This window comes from Ambystoma mexicanum, chromosome 3p (assembly GCF_040938575.1).
Source record: "Ambystoma mexicanum isolate Mex_15411 chromosome 3p, UKY_AmexF1_1, whole genome shotgun sequence".
Taxonomy (NCBI): domain Eukaryota; kingdom Metazoa; phylum Chordata; class Amphibia; order Caudata; family Ambystomatidae; genus Ambystoma; species Ambystoma mexicanum.
In genome coordinates this window covers 329,562,425-329,579,610 of record NC_090925.1, presented here as the reverse complement: position 1 = coordinate 329,579,610, position 17,186 = coordinate 329,562,425, and the positions used below count along the sequence as shown (strand labels likewise).

Sequence of the window (17,186 nt, the reverse complement as noted above, 5' to 3'; positions counted from 1 at the left end):
GGTTGAGGAGAATACATCTGAGACAGTCTGTCAGCATACTCTAGAAGAGCCTTCCCAGGAAAACATACATGTTTTGTTAGGTTATGATTTGGCCTCATAAATAATAAAATCTGAAAGTTTGTCTGCAAACCTTGGACCATGTGTTTGAAAGCTTAGGGTAGCCAGAAGGCTAAAAGACTGCTTAAGTCTAGATGTTTGGAATTTGGTTGGCTGCGTCTTATGGGCATTGTTTTGCAGAGTAGGGTGTTCAAAGATGGCCAAGGACTTTTATTAACAGGTCAAGAAGTAGGAGTTGGGATACACTACTTTGAGGTGCTAGACACCTGAAGAAACTTTGGCTTTTAGTGTTCACCCATCCTTGACACCTAGTTAGGAACATCCTTCTTGTTTGCAGACAGTTAGGCAAGATTGTATGCAGTAGCCTTTGCGTGCACTACAACAACCCTGACCTCCTGGCAATAGGAACCCAACCTTTGGTATAAATCTGTACTACACAGGTTGGTAGCGTGATTGAGCAGCCAGGCTTTTCTCAAGAGGGGTAAATGAGAGCTGTTGGGTAGTTACACAGAGATTCACAGAAACAAGTATTCAAATAAACCTACACACAAGGTGTCTTGATCAAACAATTATTAATTTAACAGTCAGTTTGAGTAAGCCTTCTTCAGAAAGGGCAATATAATAGTAACACAAATACACTCCAAGATACAAACTTAGAGTCTCTAAATCCGCAAATACCCATTTGGGATGGCACAGACACTTCCTACACCCTCAGGTGACTTCAATAACTAGGACACTCTGGACATTAATATATCACTGTTGCATTTAGAGGAATACTAATAAGCATGTCAAAGGAAAGGGTTATTAGAATAAAACAAGAGATCACACACAGTCTGAAGCAGGTAAGTACTTTTGAAAAAAACCCAATACAAAGTTAGTTAACCCCTTCCTGGAAGGAAGACCAAACAAAATGTCAGAGGGAGGAAGAGTCATTCACGGAGCCAGGCTAGGCCAAAGACAATTGGGCAAAAGTCTATTTGAGCTGAAGCACTTCTTGCAGGAGGGTAAGTCTTGCACAATGTTTTAAAAGCATTTGTAGAAAAGAAATAATCAAAGTAGGGCCACAAGCGGATTAGGCTTGTGAGGTAAAGAAGCTGATCGCAACTCTACAGAAGCAACCAAGACAAGTCTCAACTGAGAACAAGTGAGGTTACACAACAAGAGGTACGTTCTTAGACTTTACAGTACCTTTGGTTAGAAGAAACAGGCTATGGCTGGCTTCTGTTCCTGAGCAGCTCTGTGTTGGGGAGAATTCTCATAAATGTGCTAATTCCCTTCACCTTAGAGACCCCCAGCAACTTTTCTGGATTTTTGAAGACTTTATTTTCTTAACTGGAAAGAGTGAGCCTTTTTTTCACTCCATGTATTTTGATGTGTGTTTTACACTTGTGTTCTTTGATTATGGAGTTTTAGATAACTCCACAGACGACATCTTTTCATGTGCGTCACACAGCACCCTCAGTGCAGTGACACAGGGATGTCTTTTAGACTTCCCAAAGGTTTAAATACCTTCTCTGGGATAAACTACTGTTTCCCACAGAATGTAAAGTGAAATTGACTTTACTAGTCTTCCCAAATTCCTAGATCCAGCACACACCACCTTATAATGGAGTGCTGGAGGGGTTACACAGTATACCTGTGTCTAAATACCTATTGAAAAGGCTGGCGTCAGTGGTTTTACAACTAACTACAATGATTTTTCCTGACTGAACACCGGTAGCTAAAAATCACAGGAGCCATGTTTTTCATGATGGCGGCTTAAGCCCCTTTGTTTAAACAGGTCCCGGTCTTTTTTTGCCATTTCTTTTTGGAAAGGTCCTTCTAGTGTTTGTCTGCGCGCCAAACCAGGTTTTGTTTCTTTGTTCGTATGCCTTTTGTCGGGCTTCCGGACTGAAGACCGCCCCTGGCGCCAGAGTGTCTGGGGTGGGCAGGAATTGAGGCAGGTGCCCAAAACTCCCTGTGCTTAGTCTCCTATGAGACCCAAATGCACTCTGGCGCGATTGGCTGGCTGACTGTCCGGCAAGGACAGCCACCCTGCTGGGTGAGTGACAGCTAGGCTGGAATGAAATGGAGAGAACTGTTTAAAAGGAGCGTCTCCAGGACTGGAAAGCAAGAGTCGACCACTGGAATGAAACAACCGAAGACGAGCTGAAAGGGGACGGCTGCAACTCCTGGACCGTTGGTTGCCCGGTGAAGCCCTGCTGCAGGTCCGAATCGCCAAAGCTCCTTTCGACAGAGAAGCCCCTTCAAGGACGACTTCTTTGAGTTGGTGGGACCAATCAACTGGTAAGCCACGTGGATACCATTCTCAGAGCTGGTTAGGATTAAACGGGGGAAGGACACCAGCTTGCATGCTTGATAAACAGCTACTCGAACTGAAGTGACTCCATTTTGTCAGCGTTTTCCGCCCATCCCGAGCAGGAATTCCGACGTTCTCCCTCTTGTCCCCACGACTGAGGCTCAGGAATAGCAAGATCTGCAGGAACTGCCAGGAACCATGGCTTCAGCAACACTTGTTTTCTTCCTACAAAGGTACTGTGCCAACCCGATTGAGAGAACGCCATCATCGCTGAGAAAGTTCGTGAAAGTTTCCAAACTTACAGGCCTAATCAGCTTGTGACCCCACAAATGATCCTTTTTCGCTTTAACTACTTCTGAGAACTTTTGCAAAGACTTTACCGTGTGATACCAGAATTGCTCCTTCCTATCCAGAACACTAGCCCATTGAATTTAGCCTGGCCTATTGACTTGAATTGAACTATTCTGGTGAACTAAAATATTTGCACTGCCTTGAAAGTACATATAATCTATTCAACTTACTTTTGTGCTTTTTGCTCACTGCCAAGTAATTGAACTGCCATTTTGCTCCTACTTCAGGGGCGCTCAAACTGCCTTCGAAGCGTACAGTTTCGTATTGAAGTGTATTTGTTTATAATATTAAGTTGCCTTCTTCTAGTGAAATGTTTTACAAATGATTGTGTAAATAAATTAGTAAGTGTTTTACCAAGAAATAAGTATCTACTTGAACCACTGTGATTGAAAGTCCTTTGTGTACTTGTGCTGCTCACATTCACTCTTGAGATAAGCCTGGCTGCTCAGCTCGCTACCAACAAACTGTGTGGTACAGACTTATACCAAAGGTTGGTCTTGCTTACACCTGTAGTCCCAATTATGTGTGGTGGTCCCAGAGGGTACTGCATGCAATTCTGCCTAACACCCCAGCACTCCAAATAAGGTGGGCTCTGCTGGCTCAATCCCACTTTACCTCCTGGGAACAGTAGTTCACCCAAGTACATTAACGAGAAATTACAAAGGGAAGCTCAAAGGGGCAATAGAGCCTAAGCCCAAAAGATATAGGCAACTACAAATCCAAACACTCTATGGCGGGACATAAACAGGTCACCCATAAAAGAGTTAGAGACTGGGCATCCCCCCCACCCCCCTCTCACCTAGGGACAAGGGAAAATAATTGAGTCCAAGAAAAGAGTACTGGGTTTGACCGGTCAGGAAGATTCATCATAAATATGAAAATCAAACCAAACATACAGAGTGCTTGGTCTACAGAATAAGAGGTGGGGCTACAAGAGGTTTGTTAGCCCTGGGAGAATCAAAGATGGTGGGACCTTTTTGTGGACTGATGTCTCTCTAATTACACTGCCTGTGTGCTTGTGTACAATGTATCAGTTAACTGCCATCCTGGCGAGAGTTCCTTTGGCCTAACAGAGCCTGGCCTTTGCAGCAACAAACCTCTCCTAGGCCCTTGGTAGGAGGTGGGGACGTAGGGGAGACACTTCCTGTTTTCCTGAAGGGTGATGACCCTTTCCCAGAGGGAAGACAAAGGCCTTTGCTGGGGCCAAGCACCGATAGTTTGTGCTGGGTGACTGAGGAACTCCTGTGTATTTATTATCTGGGACTGTCAGACAGGTCAATGGCCCAAGGTGATAATAAAAAGACAGTTTGGTGTCCTATAGGCTACCATCTTGACATAGCAAGACATGGCTACTACTCAAGACTGGTCATCAGCCACCAAATCCTTAAACCCACAATTTATATGCAGGACTAGCCTTGTTTAAAGGCAGATTCAGCCTGCTGGCTGTTTGGTCCCAACAGCTGCTAGCAGGAATGCACATCACCTTGTGACTGCCTTGCTGCCAAACCACAAGGTAACCGCTGAGGAGAGAGATCAGATTAGCAGATCTTGCTTCATGGACAGAGCTACCCAACTAAAAAAAAAAAAACACTATTTGGCCCCAACAGTATTTGGTCACTGGTACTGTCACAGGTACATTGTGCTACTAAGGCATTTAAAATGACTACACCTCTGTAGAAGCCTAAAGTACATTACAGCTGCTACCAGCCCACTGCATAACACAACTGTAGGGTGATAGAATCGCCATAGGACACAATGGGGTGCTTAAAAGCACCCCTGTCCCAAGAGCCATATGGGCTACCCTAGGACAGCACATTATCCAGGCTTTCAGTGACATGGAATTCAGTAGAGGTGTCCGTTTTCTATGTTCATGAAAACCAGTTGAGAAAAAAATAAAATGTCTAGATGACCATACAACGGGTCAAGAATCACAAAAAATCGATTGCGTTTGAAAACATTCATACACTTGAAACAGAGCCTGAAGTGAGGCACGGAAAAAAGGAAACTAGTAATATTCACTATATGCAAATTGTGTGCCTCATTGCATGCTCACTTTACAACTTCAAGACCTACTAGAAAAGGCCAACTGTAAAGGTTCATGCAGGCCTTTATACGATAACCAAACTTCAGCATTCCTCCATTCATAAATCACCACTACCAGAACTGCAACACTATCATGATGCCAGATAGGCAAGCACATTACTGATTTTCTGTAGGTTTACAGCTGCCATCAGAGGCAAAGACCTTCAAGAACTCTCCAAAGGCTTCATGAATGCCATCCACTCCTGCATCCTACCTTGCATTAAAGCACAATTTGGGCCGAGCTGTCCCTCTTTCTACACTCGAGATCTTACAAAGCTACCCAGAACGCCCATCTCTGATATCACTCCAATGAGAGCGCCTGGAATAGGCTGTACTCCAAACATGTGGGCAGGTCTTAGGCACACCCAGGTTTCTGGAAAGGGGTAGACTCACCGCATGTGCAGCCTCTTGAGCATTGGCTTTTGAGTTCTCGTTGCCTTCACGTGTGGAGACGACCAGGCTCTGCTCTTTGCCTTCCACGTGGCCAAAGATAATGGGACAACAGGCCTTCCTCGCGTGGTAAAAAACACTATGTGGCCGAATCAGCTGACTCCAAGTTTTCAATCGACCCTCATAAAACTCTCCGGAAGGAAAGCTGCAAATGTCCATGTGCTAGTAGTAAACAGACAAGAGCTTAAACACAAAGCGCATCAAACACGGACATTGACATACTCTGCAAAAGGCAAACGCCCAAATGAAAACCCCAACCAACACTATACAAACCAGTGGTTCCTCCCATCTTGAAAACCCATCTTTACCCTTCTTTTCCAACTAATGTACATCCTATCTGCCATCTTCCATTGCTCTCTAAACTACTTGAGCAACTCCCACTCCTTCCAGTTGGTCTGAATTTCGACCTTTTCACTACACTGAAGTTGCACTTCAATGCGTTGCCAATTTCTTTCTTCTTGTCACTTTAAACCATCTTCTACAGCTTGATCTTTTTGCAATCACCCTACTCGCCATTCCCCTCTTCCCTACATGGGATTTTCCAGTTCTACACTATTTAACAGATCAGACAGTCTCGGAACAGTTCCCGCTCCAGTCACTTTCAACTCTACTAGCCTGAAAAGAGCAGGCTTTATGACTGTTGCAAACTGCTCATTACTTGTTTTTTCTCTCTTCTCTTCTACTGCACTGCTCTTCCAATTGGGCACCCTCTCCTATCACCTTAGTTCTCTTTGCCCATCTACAACGTATCAGCTATTTGCTCTTCCACCAAGTACTACAGTTTCTCCATCCATCTGCTGTCTCTGACTCATCTGCCCTTCCATTTTCTCTGTAGGGTCTCCAAGTGTATATATGGTCTCGCTCCTCATCCATCCTCTCTTACCAAAACCCCACTTTCCCCAGTCTGCATTTTGATCTTTCACTCCTTGCCACTAAATATTACAATTCTTTACATTCCTGCATTACATTTCATCTTCCTCTTTCCTTGGAACCCTCTATCAGTTACTGTACTTTTGCATCATTCGAATTTTGTACCGTTTTCATTCTTGTTCACTGCTTTGGAAAAGTGCTGTACAAATCCAAATTAGGGATTACTTACCATGCGATACTGAATGTCAAGCATCAGAGCTTGGTTGCCATAGCGTTCGAAGAGGGATCTTTCCATTCCAAGTCTACGGCAGAAATCATCTAGCACAACAGGGCGAAGCTGTTTGTGGTCGCCAAGCAACACCACCTACAAAAAAGAAAAATCAGACTTTAGTCTACTCTACATCTTAACAAGTCACAGGCAAAATGTCAAGAATACATTGTCCATTGAAACTAGATCGGCAGAACCAAGTAGCAGCATCGCTACTCAGTAATGCAATAGCCCCTCTTAACCAAATGTAGAAAAAGTGCCTAAAAGCAACCCATGATCTACCCAATAATGATGATGTGTTATTTATATAGCGCCTTAATCCAAAGCACTTTACAGAGCACATATTTACATACAATATCACCCAACCGAAATTGGTACTCATTTATTGACCTCGGAAGGATGAAAGGCTGAGTTGGCCTTGCCAGGATTCGAACCTGCGACCTGCAGATCACGCTCAGATCACAGCAGCGAGCGCTCAACCCGCTGAGCTATCTTACACGGGGATGTGTTAGTAAACATTTCTCTTACGACTATTTTACTTCCATTTATTGAGCCCCCCCAAACTTTGCTTTTGTTTCAGCAGCACAAACCAACTTGGCAGTGGAGAACAGCCTTGAGCTGCACTCGCACTGAGCTTTCGCTCATAGTTATGGGGAAACTATCACGTTCTTCAGGCCATCAGTACTGTGTTTCTCTTAGTCTTTCGACTTTGTTGCCACTTTTGGTAACATTTTATCATTAGGCAAAGTACATTACTATACAGCGCAATGGGGTCTTTGTGTTTTCTGGCTCTAGTCATCCATTAAGGATTATTTAGTGACTGGACAATGCGCCTAAGAGTGGACTGGTGAGAGCAGAAGCTTCCTCGTGTAATTTCTTAACTTTTTACATTGCTTGGCTCATGTTAGGAAGAATGTTCATTTTAGTGCTAAATTCCTGCCAACTTAGAGACCCCCAGCTCTTTTGCTGGACTTAGGACCTTTCTCACTCTCTCGTGTGTTTTTACCTGATTTGGATGTGTTTTCACTGGTTTTGGAGTCCAACAAACTAAATAGGCATCTACTTTTTGTATGGTGGAGACACAGCAACTTCAGTGCAGTATCACAGAGAAATCCTTTAGATTTCTTATAAGGTTTAAAGGAATAGTGCGCTCAAAAATATTATTGTCCCGAGGGTTCAGGCATGTGTTTTTAAGCATACGTTGATCGATCGTACAAACATTTCCTATGCACCCTACCGGCCATCTTGTGATAATCTTATCCATTGCTGCATCGCCCAAGGTGGACTGCCCTGGCGGCACTAAATCATATGGCCCGCCCCTGAGGCTGGGATCACTAGACGCGTACCGCCCATTTCACAACGCCAATGCATGTCTCGTGCCAACATTCTCTGCGCTTTAGCTAAAGACGCATCTCCATGGAAATGGCAGGACGCCGCTTTCCTCTAAGTATAAACAGACCACTTCTCATCAGACATCAGATTTGCTTTTCCAATCGTTTCACTGTCTTTTGAGTATTATGTGCCTCGTTTCTGTGCTCTGGTCAGCTACCTTTGTTGCTTGTAGCCCGTGCGAACAGATACTAGTACCATTACCATCAATCTTTTTTTGCCCCATAATGGCAACAATACAGCCCTACCAGTACAAGCCAGAGTATTCCAAGGTGGAATTACTCAACAGATCAAGAGCCTGAGCCTAGTCACATGGACCGCGTTTCCACCTGGTGTACCTGCAATCAGTGTACGCTAATGCCAACCGAGGAGAACTGCTGCTGCAGAGAAAACTCTGGATGCTTGTCGTACATATCGAAAGGCGAGACACAGCTGCAATGCGTTACCGAGCTGCCAGACATCAGGGCAGTCTGCCTCACAAGGTCCGTGTTGAGGATTATGATAGTGCTTATGCACGAACTTCGAGCAACAGTTCGCCCTTGCAATCCAAGTAATGAGCAAGTTTACTCTAGTTGTGATGTCACTTAGGCCACTACCATTTCATGGTTGTCTCCTTTATTGTCGTAACTTTGATCTATCAATGCCAAATGAATGTAGTCTTGCAATTCTATAAATCACTCGCAATTTGGGGAAATCATAGTGGTCTCCTTTTGTTTATTTCATGTACAGCCATGAAGCAATATTTCTTTGTGTCCCAAATGAAATGGAATACATAGTCGTTCAATATTGTACAGTGTCTACGTAACATTTGTACCGGCAACAATGCCATTGGATACAAGATTTGTCATTGGCAACTAAGGTTGAATACACTTATCTTGTTCATTTAAAAACAGTTTGTATCCTTCTCTTTCACAGGTGGTACAGGCTTTTGGCCCATCGTTCGTTTACATGGCGGCTTCATGGGCGGCTTGCACACCGCGTTCGACGAGTAATACCCGCCTGTGCCGTTGGTGCCATTAGAGAAACTTTCCCCAGTGACAGCGGTCAGTACAGGTGATTTTTCCCTCAATGTGCTGCAACCAGAACTTTATAACGTGTAGTACATTTGTGCCATCAAAATCAGCAACAAAATAAAACACAACAGAACATTTATCAATGGTTGTTTCAGTTTTTCAGTGAATCAGGTGTGTCTCCATTCAGCAGTGTTCTCGGTCTTGCCTGCACGCCTCATGCCCATCCATCCCCCCTCGATTATCAAAAGGCAGTTGGCACCAGTGGATATGTGCTGCCAAAGGGGGCTGGCAGGGGTTGGAGCCGCCAATGTGCCAAACACCATGTACACTTCAAAAGGTATTTTACGCGCAGGGTTCATTGTTCACATGCCTTCCTCAGACCGGGTCTCCAGACAGGATCACCCAAAGCAGGCCGCGCCCCTGCAATCCACATAAGACCACGCCATATACATGTCATTCATTCACATAAACACCCACTTTTCTAATTTTTTATAAACCACTTGATATTTATCATGAGAACATCTTTGAGCACTGCAAGTCATCTCGTCATCGTGCTACCTGTGAACATCTCCCTGTTATCCTGCTACTAACTACCCTGCTTGCTGAATCCAACTGTTTGTTGGTCAAGGTAAGGGCAGGTCACCTATTCATATCTCCTAGATCTTTACCTTGATCTTTAAATTTCTATTTATTTCGAACAAACGTACCCAGTAGTGTAATGTTCATTCATCTCATTGCCATTGACTTGAGTTTAATTTGTTACGTTATCGATATATAGCAATTGTCAGTGTCAATTTGGATCGAATTGCATCCTTCGCGGACCGTGTCTAACAAGTTACAATTTGCGTCACATCAATGAATTGTGTATGAAAGTTATCCTATAATACAGCCGGCTACGCTAGAAAAGGTTTTCCTTCGGTGACCCAAGACACAGATTGCATAGGAAAATGTATGATATAATTGCATTTTTCTCATGCTTTTATGCAAAGTAATTATCTAATACTGTTGACTTTTCTTTTATTTTTATTTATTTTTTTTTACAGAATTTCCAACAATGCTTGCATGTACGGTTTCTGTTTGCCGCTCTAAGAGCCATAACAAACCTAAAGGCACTACAATGCATGTATTCCCGAGGAATATAGATCTAATGAGAAAATGGGTCAGATATTGTGGATTTGCACCGGAAGAGCTTGAAAGTAGAGCCCATGAAGTCTTGGGGGACTCGAGGGGTGATCGATTCTGCATCTGCAGCCTACACTTTGCCAAAAATATGTATGACCAATCGCAGTACACGAAGCAGCATCGACTCAGAATGTCTCGTAAATTGCTTCCAAACGCAATTCCGACTATTCATGCACATGCTGCCTCAGGTGAGTCACGGTTCTTTAGCTGTAGGCCTTGGGGTACTGAACAGGTAACTACATGGACGGATTGGTGTTTTTGGTGTAAATGTCCCTTATAATCCTTTTCATATTTACAAGATTGTATTGCTTTATAAGTAAACCACATCTGTCCTTGTTATTAGGAGCATCATAGAAAATTATTTATGGGCACAGACAACTACGCTATAGTGCACTTGTAAATAAGCATAATCTTTTCGTAATCGGTTGCTTTACATGTCCATTTTTTAGGTTAGCATTTCTAAATCAAATCTAATTTTCCCTTTACAACTCCATGACAATGCATGGAATATGAAGGAGCAAGATTCTGCATCCATGTCTTTCCTGGAGTCGTCAACAACTTCGAGTGCGCATCTGGTACTTTTATTTAGATATACAGTTCCGGAAATGTTTTATGCATGGATTTTGAGATAGTTATCAAATTTAGGTATCCTGTCGTTTGTTTACCTAATGTTAAATTTATGGGTTTTTAATAATATGTACCATTGTGCATCACATTGTGTGTTTTCAATTTCACTTTCTTTCATCCATACTAAAACAAGTACTGTTTTACATGGTGATGCTGGTACTTCGACTACAATTACATCAACCTTCGGAGCTGATACAGAGATATGCGTACTGACAGTTCCCTTGAATGAAAGAAAGTTGGTCCTAGATCGGATACCATTAGACATTGACATTATTAGAAAACAAGCATCTTTTGAAATTTGCTTCAGTGCAACATTTCAGTGGGTTTCGCACAGTCATCTTTCATTACGTAAACTAGCCATCAATCAGGTGAAATTCAAAATGTATATTTTGACTAATGGACGTGCACTGTGTACGAGGGTATGTGTGTAAGCAATGTGTGCAATGGAATAATTTGATTTCAAATACGAATGACTTTTTTTAATGGATACCTTTTTCTAGGGATGTATACAAGAACGGGATATAGAAGAGGAGACACGTGGATCCGAGTCGGTGGACCAGCTTGCTGGTACAGTCCTTACAGTAAAGAAGAAGGTTTCACAGAAAACCAAGAAAGCTACGGTAATTTACAATCAATTTCATTTTCAAACAGTGTTTTGTGCTGGTGCCTTCATAACATGCTTTTTTTAAAATCTAAAGTGCCATATACTGTATGTTGGATTTACATTGAACATGTTTTTGCAACCTGTCTTCTAGTTGCCCGATGGTGTACGAACTATGCAGACAGAGACCGCTACAGAAATCAGAGATGCTGCTTGCCAAACTGATTTGACCATGGAGCAACTATTTGAGGCGCCGTGTGTTCAAATCAATAAGCAGACTCGAGATGCTTTTGCCCAATGGCCAGAAAATGAATTGAATGTCACCGGTGAAGCCAGAAAAGTGTTGTTGGACCATTGCTACAATGCGAGAGCTCCATCAGATGAAGATGAAACTGATGCTTTAGAATTAGACGCAAACCACTTGACACAATCGACACCAACCAAAAAACAATCGACATTGATTGTTTTCTCCGATTTGTGTTCAAGCAGCAGAAGCTGAAATAGCAGAGATTGAAAGCATCAACACAACTGACCGAGCAACTAGACAAAGATCTCGACTACAGTTTGTCCAGTTGGACTGATAGGTCAACCACAGTTGGGTCAGAAACATTCATGCAGGATGATAGTCTAATAAAGGAGCCCAAATACATTGTATTCGACAGCTGCTTGGAGATTATAATGATGCTGAAATATGTGCATCCAGTGAGAGGGGAAGTATGCGGGAAGCCATTGGTGAATGTGACTCGTGTATCACAAGGTAGTAACCTCAAAATATAAGCCACCTATGAAATGCTCTATGCAAACTTTTCATGGTCTGCTCAAGCGATGCTGGGGAAACTGCCAGCTGGAAATCTGTGTGCAGCTGCTTTACTTTTCAGTGGCTCTAGTTTCAGTAAGTTGTCCAGTTTGTCAATTTGTGGGACTCCAGTTCCTTTCTAAAACGCAGTACTACAAATATCAACGTGAATATCTGCTATTAGTGAAGCTTGGAAAATTGAACAAATGTCTATTCAAAGTACATTCTCCGAGAAACAGTTCAGGCTAGCTGGCGATGGACAGTGACAGCCCTGGATTTTCAGCAAATTGCTGCACATATCAATTTCAGGACATGGAAACTAAAAAAATTGTGAGTTCGGTGGTCGTGCAGGTGTCTGAATGTAAATCCTCAGTGGCCATCGAGAAACCTGGTTTTATAAAATCCCTGGAAGATCTCCAATCGAGGGGAATGCAAATCAACCTCATAGCCACGGACAGACACGTTTCAATAGCCAAGACAATGAGAGAGCAGTTTCCAAATATTCGCCATCAATTTGATGTATGGTACGTTGCCAAATCAATCGATAAAAAAATCTCAGCTGCAGGGGAAAAAAAAAATATTCTGAAAATATTTTATAGTGGTCCCAATCTTTCAGCACCCATCTTTGGTGGATCTCCAAAACTTGTGATGGGTCTGTGGAAATTCTGCTAGAAAAATGGCAGTCACTAATGCACCACTGTTCCAACGTTCACTCTTGAACAGAAAACCAACATTTCCACCAATGTGCACATGGTCCTTTGTCGCCGAAGCAGGAACGGAAGAAGTGCTTGATTCCATCTTCACCTCCACACAAAGCTCTTGAAAAGATTGTGTTTGATAATCAAGAGATCTGAAGGGACTCCCAGAATTACGTCACACGGGAGATTTGGAGGAGTTCCACAATATGTGCCTAAATTACAGGCCAAAGAGATTGCATTTCGGCATAGACTGGATGCAATTTAGGACATTACTAGCGGTATAAGCGCATAACGACAATGTGGGCCGTGAACAATACAGGACTGCAGGAAGCATTGGGATGCTTCACTACACAATGGCCTTTACGAAAAAAAAAAAGAAGAAAAAAAATCAGTGGTTAGGCCAACATATGAGGAAATGGAATTCGATTTTGTGAAAGAACTTATTATGACTGTCTGGGAGATACAAACTCACGGAATTGCGGCAATTTTGTTCCGAGGCCACATACATTGCCACAAAACATTGCCAACTTTCCCTGTCCACCTAAAGCAGAGCTTGTGCAACAGTTCACTTCCAGGTACAAATGATTACCATCTGTATTTTTAAATCAACAATGTTTATATGAAGTGTCCAAATAAAGCTCCCAATTTGTCTTTTGAAATCTATCCTCTATCAATTTATTTTTCAACAAGTACCATTTTTTACAAATGCCATACAATGTAACACTGTGCTTTCACACTTTCCAGTTTCGTCGAGCTACTGTGGGACCTTCACTGATCTTTGGAGGGCCAGATGGATAACAGTATGAAAGCTACTTTGGGGTTCTGCAGTTGCCTTACCAAACAGTTGCCCAAATAGCTGAATAACTACTCGTCCCACAAAAGGGAGGAGACCTAGGCTAGATAAGATACTCGGCATGCAAGAACTACTGACTGAGCAAAACAGTGCATCAAAGTGGGTTGTTGGTGAGAAATAGCTGCACTCCTATATATGGGGGCATGTGTTGGGAGTCGTTGCTAATGTAAGGAAGGAGTTGGTTGGTTGAGCCCCCTGGCCCCGTACTTTTATACACGAAAGTGACACTCTGGACTTGCACTCGTGGGGGACGCCTCCTTTGTTCTTCTGCTGCCATGGGGAAGAAGGCCCTGACATAATCAGAGGCGGGGCTATTGCTAGACACACTTGGACTCCATTTTGTGTACCCTCAACGCCAACTTTGGACTAGGCCTCATTCTGCAATTGCGAAGTTTCCCCTTAACCTCAGCAGTGCCGCGAACAGCTAGCACTGACAGCCTCCACATTTTTACTCCTGTGACTGTCTCAAGTCCCTTTCTCATGGATGCGCCGAGACAAGATGTTGCAAACTAAGAATGTATTAATTCATATCTTCCTCTGAGATCACTGTCCTGCGTGTGTCAGGGCCAAACCATGGCTTATAGTTATTCATCCATCTCAACAATTGTTCTCCTGCACCTCTCAACCCTGCTGCTGGAAAATTGCTGCTCGTTCAACCTTGTGCCCCTCTAAAGCTATTCCTTTCATGTACCAGAAGTGTGACCCTTCCTTGCTGACCACCCCAGAGTGACTCTCAATAAAACAAGACCACAGTCACAGTATATTCTGCCCTAAACTAACATGCGTCACTCCACCCCCTTTCTAGCTCTGATGTGCCAGACCTGTGTGCTATCAATACCAACCCGAGCTGGTTGCCTCAGGGCAAGACCCCCACACCCTTCTCCTTGCCAGTGACCCAAAGTGGGATAGTACAAACACACGTGTGCAATTTATAGGCCTCTTAATATATAACTGCGGTCATGGGTTCAGGGGACCGCGGCCTGGCAGGAGGGTGTTGCAGCAGGGCTTGCTCAGACATTCTCGTACGAGCACATTTTGTCAGGGCTTGAGACTTGCTCCATGCGAAAAATGTGTACATGATTTGCTGTGTGAACACGAGACGGGCTGAGCTGACAGGTGGTGTGGGCTGGTTGTGGGAGTCGCTGGGAGAGTGCGAAGTTCTCCATAGGAACCAAGTAAAACACTTTGTGGATGGCAGAAAACTATTTCTAATGCCACTATATTCTGAAGGGCTATTGGCTCCCATACTGAGTGAAGGTCAGCAGCTTTGAATATTTTGCTTGCAAGCTGAGCCAGCCCACACATCGCACACAGTATAAGGTTCAATAGTTTTTTTGACCTCGAGAGTAATGGATGATTACGAAAGGAATGAAGGGAGTGGTGTAATAACGTCAAATATGAGGTTCACCATTTCAAAACTGGACAAAGGAACATGTAATTTCATTTCATGAAAAATCGTTTATCTGAACGGGAGTCTCTGCGTTACGCTAAGAGAATGGATATGCCGAATATTATGTAAGGAACAAGTTACTTACCTGTAACTGTTGTTCTCCAGCATGGGTCTGGCATGGATTCACATGCTCATGAATATTCCCCGTCGTCAGGCTGGGAATCCTCGGTAAAGAAAAAACCAGTATCAGTTTCGTTTCTGATCTGTCTTTCGTAGTAATATCCAATCACTGGTCTCTGCGTCATACTGACCACAGCCAATGACTGCCCTCTACCTAAGCACCGCCTCTGGCAGCCATCTTCAGATTTGGAAGCACGTGAAGTGGCAGTATGACCAAGTGAAGAGCCGCAGAGGGGTAGGCGGGAGGGTTCGCATGTGAATCCATGCCAGACCCATGCTGGAGAACAACAGTTACAGGTAAGTAACTTGTTCCTTCTCCAGCATGGGGTCTGGCATGGATTCACATGCTCATGAATAAAGAATACATAGCAGTACACACATGCACAACCACAGGAGGTGGCAAAGGCTCAACATTAAGCAGTACATCCAACTCAACATTAAGCATCTTACCTCCTCACCAGGCTCACCTCAGGCGAACAGGTTGCGCAGCACTGCTTGGCCGACCCTGGACTCCTCCCTGGAATCCCGATCGACGCAGTAGAATTTCGTGAAGGTGTGCGTCGACCTCCACGTAGCAGCCCTGCATATGTCCAGCAGGGGCACACCAGAAAGGAACGCCGTGGTAGCTGCGATCGCTCTGGTGGAATGGGCTCTCGGACGGCCAGGCAGCGGTCGGTTTGCCAACCGATGACAGTACATGATACAGCCGGAGAGCCATCTGGAAATGGAAGCCTTCGAGAGAGCCTTCCCCTGATTGACAGGTCCAAAGTTCACAAAGAGTTGTGACGTCTTCCGAAAACACTTCGTGCGGTCCACGTAGAACTTCAGCGCTCTAGCCACATCCAGCGAGTGCAAAGTCCTCTCAGCCGGCGACGAAGGCGACGGGAAGAACACAGGCAACACCAAGGGTTCGTTGAGATGGAAGTCCGACGGTACCTTGGGCATGAAGGAGGGGTGCGTCCTGAGCACTACCCTCGTGTCGTGAAAAGTCAAGTACGGGGCCTTGCATGAAAGGGCCTGGATCTCTCCCACCCGTCGTGCAGAGGTGATGGCCACAAGAAACGCTGCTTTCCACGACAGAAACTTCAACGGGGCCGAGTGCAGAGGCTCGAACGGAGGTCCCATGAGCTTGGTCAGCACCACGTTGAGCTCCCACGCCGGGGCCGGAGCCTTCACCGGCGGGAACGATCTGAACAGTCCCTTCATGAACTCTTTCACCAGACGATGAGACCACAAGGACGTCCGGCCCGTGGTTCTGGTGTATCGGGAGATCGCAGCAAGATGAATCTTGATGGACGCGTGTGCCAGTCCAGCTTTGGCCAGCGTCAGCAGGTACGGCAGTACTTGGGGAGCCGTAATCCGTAGAGGGTTAATCTTCTGTGCGTGGCACCAGACAGAGAACCTCTTCCATTTGTGTCCGTAGCATTTAAGAGTCGAGGACGCCCTGGCCTTTGCAAGAACCTCTCTGCAGTCGGCCGGTATGTCGTATCCTCCAAACTCTAGCGCTGCAGGAGCCAGGCCTGCAAGTTCAGCGATTTCGGGTCGTGGTGGAGGATGGCGCCTCCTTCCCTGGAGAGAAGATCCGCGTCCACCGGCAGCTTGATTGGCGGGGACGCTGACAAGTCCAGAAGGTCCGGGAACCATATCTGCCTCGGCCACGCAGGTGCGACGAGGATCATCCTGCACCGTGACCTCTTGAGCTGGTTGACGAGCCGGATTAGCAGTGGCAAAGGAGGGAACGCGTAGAGGAACAGGCCCTCCCAGGGGAACGAGAAGGCATCGCCCATGCTCCTCGCCTGGGGAAACCTGCTGGCGAACCTCCGGCACTTGGAGTTCGTCGCCGTCGCGAACAGGTCGATCTGGGGTGTGCCCCACCGTCGGAAGAGGCGATCCACTAGATCCTGCCGTAGTTCCCACTCGAGGCACGAGCGCAGCTCCCTGCTGAGTGAGTCGGCAATGGTGTTTTTTATCCCTGCCAGATGAAACGGCACCAGAAACATCCTTTGGGCGACGGCCCAATGCCACAGGTCCTGCGCCTCCTTGGACAGCGCTGGGGACCTGGTTCCGCCCTGTTTCCTGA

General features: G+C 44.9%; 1 protein-coding gene across 2 annotated transcripts in view; it reads right to left on the bottom strand.

The window, feature by feature from the left end:
• LOC138580391 (3'-5' exoribonuclease HELZ2-like) overlaps window positions 1-17,186 on the bottom strand; it is a 724,800-nt gene that overhangs the window by 84,521 nt on the left and 623,093 nt on the right. Inside the window, exons 16-17 of one of the 2 annotated variants that reach the window (XM_069650904.1) lie at window positions 6,339-6,473; window positions 5,183-5,401 (exon numbers count right to left, since the gene is read on the bottom strand). In XM_069650904.1, coding sequence (XP_069507005.1) covers window positions 5,183-5,401; window positions 6,339-6,473 — 354 coding nt within the window. Of the gene's footprint in view, window positions 1-5,182; window positions 5,402-6,338; window positions 6,474-17,186 lie in introns of those variants that run through there. The other variant, XR_011304244.1, reaches the window with a different exon arrangement.